The sequence below is a fragment of the Rhopilema esculentum genome, chromosome 5, assembly GCF_057945365.1.
Source record: "Rhopilema esculentum isolate cy_ngs chromosome 5, ASM5794536v1, whole genome shotgun sequence".
NCBI lineage: Eukaryota > Metazoa > Cnidaria > Scyphozoa > Rhizostomeae > Rhizostomatidae > Rhopilema > Rhopilema esculentum.
Genome location: NC_142819.1, coordinates 4,843,661 through 4,854,049, shown reverse-complemented (window position 1 = coordinate 4,854,049; position 10,389 = coordinate 4,843,661). Strand labels below are relative to the sequence as shown.

At 37.6% G+C, this 10,389-nt stretch overlaps 1 protein-coding gene across 1 annotated transcript; it reads right to left on the bottom strand.

The window, feature by feature from the left end:
* Nucleotides 1-1,230: 1,230 nt before the first annotated feature.
* On the bottom strand, nt 1,231-7,964 carry LOC135689388 (voltage-dependent calcium channel subunit alpha-2/delta-3-like). Its single transcript, XM_065206587.2, has one exon. The coding sequence runs from the start codon at nt 7,627-7,629 to the stop codon at nt 4,486-4,488; it is 3,144 nt and encodes a 1,047-aa protein (XP_065062659.2). The 5' UTR covers nt 7,630-7,964; the 3' UTR covers nt 1,231-4,485.
* Between the last annotated feature and the right edge of the window lie 2,425 nt (nt 7,965-10,389).

Sequence of the window (10,389 nt, the reverse complement as noted above, 5' to 3'; positions counted from 1 at the left end):
ACTAATAAAAGGTCCGCCGAAAATATGAGCAGTTAGTAAATCTGTAAATATTGCAGGCTAGACAAGGGAAACTGATCAATAGAGAAAAGTTGTGGTGTACGGTTTATTTTGTTGTGAGGTGTGATTTATTTTTTCCTTTTAATGGTAACTATGCACATGACTTATTTCTGTCTGCCATCCAGTGCTGCCGAGAAGTTTAGGAGGCCCTAGGGGGGGGGGAGGAAAAAACAATGCCTCTTGCGAGCGAAGCGAGCAAAAATTTTGCCACCACACCCTTGCAAATAGCTTAAATTCACTAATTTGTTTAAGATTTTTACTTTTTTAGTGTAATTTTGTTACTTTGAATAAATTCCATTTAAAAAGGAATTCATTGTTTTATGAGGCTCTCTAGACCTCGAGGCCCTAGGGCAATTTGCCCCTTTGTTCACCTTTCGGCGACCCTGCTGTCATCTCCTTTTCCCAGCGCCAGCTCACTTTTGAAAAGCAGCCCATCATCTTCCATTTCCGAAGACATTTTGCGCTTTAAAATATTATTATTGAATTCTTTGCTTCGCACTACACATGGGAGGAGGTTGAACAGCTCCGCGAGCCTTGACTTCAGCTTCTGTCTCCAAGTCTTGCCTTCAGCTGATTTGTAATACTGACAAGGAACGGAACAGCTGAACATCAACTTTTTGTGCCATCTTTACTGCTTGCTAATACCAGTCCGAAAATATTTCTCTGCATTCGCTCGTTTCATGCAAAGGTCCTCTATGATCCTGTAAACTATGTGACAGGCTTGAAAAATGTCTTGGTTTCTTTCTTGTAACTTTTTACCAGAGGTCGTAGAGGCCCCATTCCGTTCAAAGTCTTGTGCCTTTATTTTGGTTTTTGCGTCCCAGAACCATTCTTCTTCAAAGCCAGTGCGTGGCGCATCATAAAACACTCTGTAGAGTTGGGGCTTGAAGATAGACTCTATTACTGCAACATGATGACGTTCGACCCAACAAGTGCGCGAAAGTTTGACTAAATCATTTATCTATATTCCTGCGAGGTCCATTACATCTCCGGAGGGTGTCATTTACTGTATGACCAACCATTTTAGCGTAATAACCAAAGTATTCAAGCAATTATCCAAGAAAAAGGGCACTTTTCCCCTTTTGAGAAAAAGGGCAGGGGTCTGGACCCCCAGGACCCCCCCGTAGTTGCGCGCCTGCATGCTGAAGAGGCTCGACGAAGAAAAGCTAGCGATTTTGAAAATAAGCAATCGATTTCACGTTTCTTTGAACTTATGGCATACAATTAAGCATACATCTTATGAAAAAAAATAAGTTTTACAGGTTAAAATGTTTCAATTCTAAATTACTTCAAAACACAATGTTAAATCAGAGATATCTACAAAAAGGTTATTGAAAGCGGGAAAGGGGGGAGAGGGTAGTTTGAGGAGAGGGTAACTATTTTTGATTTGAGGTGTCGTTAAACTTTTAATTTTCTAAGTTTGTAGAATTTATCAAACACTCTTGTAAATCCAAAACTTTCTTAAAATACGTGCATCTTCAAAAATCCAAATTGAAATTTCTGCAAGAAATTCACAGGAGTTTTTGCAAGAAACTTTGCAGGCTATTAAACGAAATTAATCTCTCTTCTTAGATTAGGCCAAGTAATATTGTACTCAGCCTACGTATGCTCGTGTGAATGGATAACGAATTGATTTTATTGCTTCACACTTTTCAACTATTTTTATCCATTCGTGAATATTATAGCACCTGAGTCATTGAAAATAGCTACCTTCTATATTGTGATTTTGTTGAAAAGACGAATTCTGTAACAAGGGATTGGGTCACCATTGACAACGTCAGGAAACTACAAGCTCTTATAATGGTCACTTTTCTGAAGCCTTTATCCTCTCTTCTTTTTGTAACAAGTTTTGGGCAATTTTCAGTTTAAAGGGTTGCTAGAAAGTGGGAGTAGGGGGCTGATCAAATTAGAGACTCGTAACAAAATAAATTGTACCTAACTTTTGCAAGTGGGGAAAGCCCCATGATACCCCGTCTACGTCGGGGGCCCTGAGGTTTGTCATCAACTGCTCAATTTTTCCTCAACATGTGGACTTATTTTTCATGACCACCGTTCAGTGAGAACAAGGAATGCAAAGAGAAGAGCTTATGCCTGTTTTTATACCTTTTTTGTTTTTGTTTAGTTGATTTTACAATGCAAAATAAATACTTTCTACTTATTTAGTATCATGTTGTCTCGTGCAGAGTTGCTAACAATATGACCAATTGAGACATAGGCATTCGGCCAATAGATACGTACATGCAAAATATCGATTAATTATGAGCATTACTGACATTGATGCTGACAGAAGTTACTGACAAGATAAATATGAAATAGTGGCTAGCGATGGCTATTTTTATTTCCGAAAGAAAGTACAGTTTTCAGGACTTTCAGTAAACTTTCAAATCTTTCAGTAAACATGTTTTCCCGGTATCTGTAAGAACAGAGAAAACAGAAAGAAAGAAAATTGTTAATGAACAAGGCGTCTTAAAGTGGCTGAACATCAGTAAGTCAGACTAAAGACGATTAAATTCTATACTCACTGTCAATCCTATTGAAACATAAATGATCTGGTCGGAAAAAGAAATCCAGCGTCTTAAGCAGAGGCTATAGGAAATGGCCTGCAGACTGAGAAATAAATTGCCATTCTGTATTGTCACATTTGATACACAAGCCTACGGCGCAGGGGGGGGGAGGGGGGTTGCAATTAGGACTAGCGATCTCGGATCAGCACCCACATTTTTTACGCTTGTATACCTACGGTATGACATAGCCCAGTGTCCCGAAAGGTAGTCATATATCCATCCACCGGACAATTTCCCATGCATTCAAAACCTTCCCTTGAAAACAAAGAAAAAAGGCTAAGCATGGCCGCGGCACTTTAATTTCTTTTTTTACGTGGGCATTCTCCGTAGTCTTTAGCATATAACCGACACATTTTTTGGGCTCTCATATAGCCTTTAATGGGAGACAACAAAACAAAGTTGAAGAGCGTTTCCCTCCACCAATTTTTTAGGTTCCAAAGCCCGATCTCTTCTCGTTTTAAATGTTACGTTTTCAGTGGCATTAAATGACTTTAATGACAAAACTACTTTCAAAGTGTGTTTGCCAGCAATAAATATGTGAAAATAAGATCGCAACCTTAAGTACGATTACTGATTCAATTAGATTCAAAACGTCAAATAATACTGGTGCAAAACACGTTAAATACAATTTTTATTGCTGTTCTTTTCGAAAATGTGAAAATATTTAATTTACATCGACACAATTATATTAATTCAGGCATTACTCAATTACACGACATAAGATTAAAAAAAAGAGCAGGGTCTGCAAATAAATGGGTTTATACCATGCCAGCCCTTCACAATTTAAGAAACCTTTTATTCCTTCTTGGGAAAAATTTGTAATCATAAACAAACAGATCCTTTTCTGACTATTTTCCAAACAAAGATAAAATAAACACAGCTTTCACACAGATATAGTTGAAATAAATAAATTCATAAAACTGGCTGTCAGTTTTCACACAGCTTGTTCATTATTTGGTTATAGAGAAGGGGCATTCTCTGAATTGGATTCAAGGTAAATTTATCAAAAGATATATGGCAGTGTGGAAAAAGCTTTTCCAAACTGTACTGATAGTATATAAATGGTAGAAAACCAGAAAGGGGAAATCAAAAAAGGAGAAAAACAAAACAATCTATTTAGGATATAAATTCATTGTTCTCCAGCGTTTTCAAGGCTTCAATCAAAGCCCAAACTTGCTAGCTACAAAAAGAAGGCAACATGCACCTCCTTCTAACACCCCTATGTACCAAGCCTGGAAAGTCTATTCACCATGGGGGATAGCAGGTAAATGTGGCAGGGGAAAGCAACATTTGTCTTTGACCGGCAAAACAGGGGTAAAATGTTAGTGAAGAAATAGCTCTCAACCAGGACTGTTAAAAATAATACTGTTGTGCCAGAGACACAAAAGAGGGAACATAAGGCTGGCTGGCAACAAAAAAGTGTCAGCTTGCATTTGCAGGGAATTTGACAAAAATGGAGTATTGCCTATGTCATTAAAATTATTTAAAGGGGGACCCCCCAGTAAAGAAATTATTCATTGAGAAGGTTCCACCAGGTCTGTTTCACTTGGTTGTTATGCAGGTCTTAAAAGAAAACAACCAACATCAGTAATGCGTGCAATAAAGTAATAAATTCAATGTCTGATAGTTCATTCTCTGCTGGTGAAAGTAAATCATTCAACGTCCTAGAAAATAGTTGGAATGATTTAGCTTTTTAATTTCTGATCCAGACTTCAGCACAGTCTTTATTGGTTCTACAAGACCACGTGCAATTACTGAAAGTCAATTCATTCAATGGTATTTCATGCTTGTATATCACTGTAATGTATGATTCCTTTATCAGCCCCATGTAACTCTTAAAATACCAAGAAAGTTTACCTGAGTTTTACATGACTGCAGCAATAAATACCCATACCATTACCAACAGCAGCAAGGATCTTTTCACGGTTGTAGCTGAACCACATTTGGAAGTGTCTTCTGTTGCATTGTAAGCGAAGCAATTGTCAGGAAGTCTTCTATCCCTTGCTTGTACTGGACACTTGTCTTGACGTGCTATTTTGACTGGCACTGTTGAAACTTTTGGATATGTGCATATGCTACCACCACAGGTTTTTTTCATAACCACCAAAGCAAGATTTGTGTTTTTCACTTTGCTGATAGCAAATTCTTCGTTGCATGTTTTTGAGCATGCTATACTTCCACTATCTGGTAACTTGTCATCTTGCAAAACATAAAAAACCATGTTTTTGGTACAGCTCACATTAGGGCTGGATATGGCCTCAACATTTGCTGTTGGAGAGACAGAGGAATACAAGGTGAATTGTGCTAGCAATGATATCAGTGTTTGTGTCCACCAGACAAAATAAGCTGAAATTGTGAAAAATGGTGTTAAAAGTCGCATTGCATCAGAAGATGTAGTTTTCTCATCATCACATTGGCCTTGTGTGTCTTGAAACATATATGGTTTGAAAAAATGAGACTGGTTATGACTCAGAGTTTCCATCAGCTTGCCTTGGAGCATGCCAAGAAATTGTCCAACATCATCTTCATTACCATTGCTTGAAACAACATACCCATTCTCATCAACCAGGTAGCAGTCAACTGAGTTGTTATTGGAGCAAGAGGCAACTCCACCTGTAGTACTAACCGTTGCATTTAGCAACATCTCTTTTACCATACTATGCTTTAGCTGAAACCCAAGAACACTCAGAAATGAACTGCCATTCTTGACTGGAATACTTACTGTGACATAAGTTTCTGTTTTGTTACCAGCTGGTTTTATAGTGGTAAAGGGTGACAAATTCTGTTTCTTTAATGGGACTGAGAAGATCACCAAGTCACTGCGGTTGCTAGCATAGTCTACTGCATGTTTGTAGTACTCATTCTGGAACAGGTCACGTGAGATGGGAACTGATTTAGAGTACAAAACTCTGGAGTAGCCTGCACTTGTTCCAATAAAGATACTGACAACACCACTACCTAGTTTCCAAACATTTTCGGTAGCATTTGTGACAAGGCTAGCAGATAGCAACAAATTTTCAATCAGTTCTTGATTGCAGACACTAGCACCATTATTCTTTGACAGCTGTACTCTCACTTCCTCTGCAGTTGGGTAGGCTTTTTTGCTAAGCTCTTGATTATCTTGAGCAGCTGCACTAATATTGCAGTATGGCCATGGTGCAATCAAAATCTGGTAATTGCTTGTTGAATTAAGGGCTTTGAGAGCTGCAGGCAAATAATACTTTGCTTTGGCTTTTAACTTCTTCATGCCATATTCTGGTACAGCAATGCTAGCACTGAAGGGGATTGAATTCATTGACTGAAAGAAGTAATTCATTTTAATTTTGGTGAATCTTTTACCATCAAGTGACACAGAATCAAGAACAAATTGTCTTTCTCCACTTGTACCATTGATCATGGCATTTTTTAGCATAATAGAATCATTTCCAGTGCTACGCTCCAAATCTTCAAGATAAACATTTGCAGGGGAAGGTAAATAGCCTTCTTGACTTTTCAACAATGGATGCATGAGAAAAAAGCCATTGTAATTGATTACAAATCCATAACCATTGACACCAAGCTCATAGTAGGGAATCTGATCTTGGATAGCAGAAACAGCAATATCTGAGCCAGTAACACCAAGCAGAGCTGCATCCTTGGGGTTCGTTGTTTTCTTAAAAACAGGCACAGAAACAGTCATCATCATTCCAAGTCCACTTGCATCCAAATATAATGGTGTGTAGATTGGCACATTATTGTTTGGTGAAAGTGCTAATGGCCTGCTGAGGACATTGATAAATTTAAGAACATTGTCCCATATATTCCCTACTGTTTCAATTTCATAAAAATGACCTCGGTTTTTGCAAGACATTTCCTTCATTGCTTTCTTTTTAGCTGATTTCTTCCTTCCCACAAGGTAGGAGAAAACACGAACATGTTTATCCTTGTTAAACGAATCAAATGCTCGTTTGCCAGCATAGTCACCTTCTATTTCATCTGAAAAAAATGCAATAGCCTGATTGCATCCCGCTGACTTCTTTGAGTTCCCTCTGACATTCATCATAATCTTTAATGCTGCCTCCATTACCTTTTCAACATCACCAGTCTTATTTGGCTTACCAAATTTATTCACTGCTGATTTCGCTGCTTCTTTATTCTCCTTTGTGGCCTGCATCAATTCAGTTTTGCAGTTAGGAAATGCATATGTGACTTGTGTATTGAAAGTCATTACATTAAAAAAATCATTTTCTTGTAATGCATCAATGAGCACAAGAGCAGAAACTTTTGCGATTCCAAAATTGTTCCCAATCATAGTCCCACTTTGGTCAATTATTATTATGAGATCTTTGGGTGAAGAAGATGCCAAAATAAACCAATTTCTCTGGCGGCAATCATAAAGATCTCGATCTGATGAATCTCGGGCCCAAACTTTACTGGGATATGTGCGGAATGTACCAGTTTTTGCATCACCATAATACTGCCAAAGTAATGTTTTGTCTTCCTGAAAATTATTTCGGTAAACCTCATCAAGTTTCTCTGTCATTTTTGCTGTATTCAAAACAGCTGGGTCTTTTTCGTAAACATTGGTTGGTACTTGAATATAGCTGTATGTTTTGTTCACTTTCAGTGAAGTTGAAAAATATGGGTAAATAACAAGTGTTTTATTATCTGTGTTGATATATTTGATATTCCTATAATCGTATTTCAAATTGCTCTCATAAGTGTACGTGGCTTGGGCATCTTCAACAGCCTTCTTAACTCGCAACAAGGCTTTTGTTTTTGACTGTAAAAGGCTCTCAAAACTCTGGGCGAAATCGTTCATTATTTTTGTGCCATTAATATTAACAAAATCGAAGTACTTTGGATCTTGGTATTTATCTAATACTTGAGTGTAGGCTGTGGTGTTTTTCGTAAACTGAAACAAAGTCTCGCCTAAACTGCCTGCCCACTTCTGCACCTCGCTATCCAAAGAGTTTCCTTGAATCACGCCAACGAATCCCAAGATCAACACCATATGGTTGAAAAACATCTTGATCCTTCGAAATGACTTGAAAAGATTTTTCCCCGACTAAATCTGAAACGCGACTGCAACAAGCTAAATAGCAACACTATTGCAAAGCTGTCTTTCACCGGCCTAACAAATAGATAGTGGATTTTGTCGTCATTCGCATATCGCAATCACCGTACGATTTTTATCTACACAATTGAAAAGAACTGAAGGTGGTGACATTGTTCGGTTGCCTCTTTTTGCAGCATTTTCCATCAATATTTAATGAACAGGTTGAGTTGCCATAAACACCTGCATTCCCAGTCAGCTCGAACATCTCTTTGCATCAACAAGACCCCTGCAATTACGCCCTCGCAGTGGTTTCGCCATATTCCTCGGGGAGGGTGCTGTGATTTTCTCTTCACTTGTGTTGAAAGAATAACAAATTCATCCATTGTTCATTGTCGACAGATATTTTAGCTTAGTGGGGGTAAAGAGGGTCTTACACGAACGAAAAGTACAAAAATATGACTATTAAAGCACTTTCGTAATGAAAAAGGGCCAAAATGTCACTAGAAAAATATGATGATACAAATGAGCTACAGCCCCCCTCGAAATTCTTGGGGCCCATGAGAGTATGGCAGTTCTCAAGAAGATCAAATGGGCAAAAATGAGGTGCAATCTTGTGTGTGCACATGCTACACACTGTAGACTGGTTGGCGACCTTGTCAATCCTCTGTCACTCTTTTTAAGAAGTTCATTTCCTTTTAAAATTCAACGACATACAAATGCCACTATAGTAATAACAAAGATGCAAAGGGGCCACAAATTGAAACAAAATAGCGACAATGTTAAGTACAGGGACGTGAGAAGCATTTATAACTTGGCGGTGCATATTTTATTGCCACCAGTCACCAAGAAGTTCTGACAAAAAGAGCACAGTTACCATAAATCCTGGAATTGCTCTCCTCGAAAAAGTCCCCCCCCTCTCAAATAAGCCCCACCCTAGAACTACAAATTTTCAATTAGGCCCCCCTCGAATAAGCCCCCACTGCTACCGTAAATTCTCCAATTGGCCCCCTCGATTTGTTTATTGTTGTCATTTGAGGTTTATCGAATTACCACAAAAATTCATACTGGTCATAATTAATGAAATGTTAATAAAGAAATTCCTACTAAAATAGATGAGGTCTTTTAATAATGTCTTTTTGAGGTCTAATATAATTTTATAAGCCCACCCCTCGTACAAGGTCCCCTCTCGAAAAACCCCCATCCAAAAATTTCAAAAAGTAATTAGCCCCACAGGGGGCCAATTCGAGGATGTAGGGTACATAAGCACATTTTGGCAATCACAAGGGTGGGGGCAGAGCTCCGTGGTCTAAAAAGTTACGAAAGGCGCCTTTTGGCGTAGAAAAGCACTTGCAACCTATTTCTATTTTTCTGTTACCTGTTATTGATTCTTTTATAACCAATTTCTTCACATTTCTATAGGATGCATAAAATGTACAGCTGATCAGATGTTGAATCCAAAGTTATTTACTAACATTTTGAAATCAAAATAAACAGTAGCAAAAACATTCACGGTATTCTCATGACCTTTTATCAAACTTGACAAAACCACAAGCCGCATTTTAACGTAATCACTGCAATTTTCAATAAACATGAGTTTGTTTTCATGCTGTGGAATGAAGTAATTCAATAAACGCTACTTGCCTTTTCTAGTCTTAATTGAGTCATTTTTGTTTTTGGATTACCAGTCTCCGAAAAGGTTTATTTCTTGTGGATTATCACCGTTTGAATAAAGTTTATTGTCGGTTGTTCTAAACACTTGCTTTTCTCAAAGCCTGATTGCAATTTCAAGAAAACTGCTATCTGTTGAGTCGCACATTGATTTCTCAATAAAAATAGGAGATTAACATAAACTAAACTCAATCTTTTCATACCCTGACAAATGAGGACTATGAAAGGGTAAAAATAAAAGCATAAAGCAAAATTAACCGGGAGTGGGATTGAAACTCTAGTAAACAGAAAAAGCGACCCACCAATCCTGGCCTCTAAAATCCATCCCTGGCAAGGAATGATATTGATACATTCTCTTAAATTCAATGAATAGCAAATTTTTAACAATGTTGGGAAATTTGTTATCGATTCATGTTTAAAAAAGTAAAGAAGGTACAAAGATGCAGGGTTTGAAGAAGAAGATAAACTTTACAGATTGATATGCAGCTAAAATAGGTCGTCAAAAACAGGTAATTTTTAGCACATGTTCATTGCAGGAAATTGTTGTTGTTTGCCCGGAAATTTTTAGCGTGAAATCTCCATTGCTTGATTTCAATTTGAACATTAAATTCTTGTTACACTCTTTCTACGGAACGCTGTTTTCTTGTGATACACATACATACTGACTAATTTTTGTTCTGCACTGCATTACTAACAAAAAAATGAAGCTTTCAAAATACAATTATCTGGTCTTATCAGCGTCTCTGGGCATAATTTTCAGCTACCAATTTAATTCAAGCAAGCTAAAACAAAATTAATTTTTTTATATTAGCCATTCTATATATGTAAAAACACCTAAAGACAGCCAATCTTGTCGTGTCAATTGTTTTGAAGGTGAACATGCCCTAATACATCTCTTGCTTTATAGAATGTAAGCATTTTGGTCTTACATCTTTGCCTCTAGCACCACCCCTGATTTTAACCATTGAAGAAAAAATAGAATTCTTACATGTTGTATGAACTAGTACAATGACCGCTTTGATGATAAAAATGAGCAGCAAACATGAAACCCAGAGCAAGATG

What these genes read in the sequence shown, in the direction of transcription:
- LOC135689388 (XM_065206587.2), bottom strand. Translation starts at nt 7,629, where the DNA reads ATGTTTTTCAACCATATGGTGTTGATCTTGGGATTCGTTGGCGTGATT.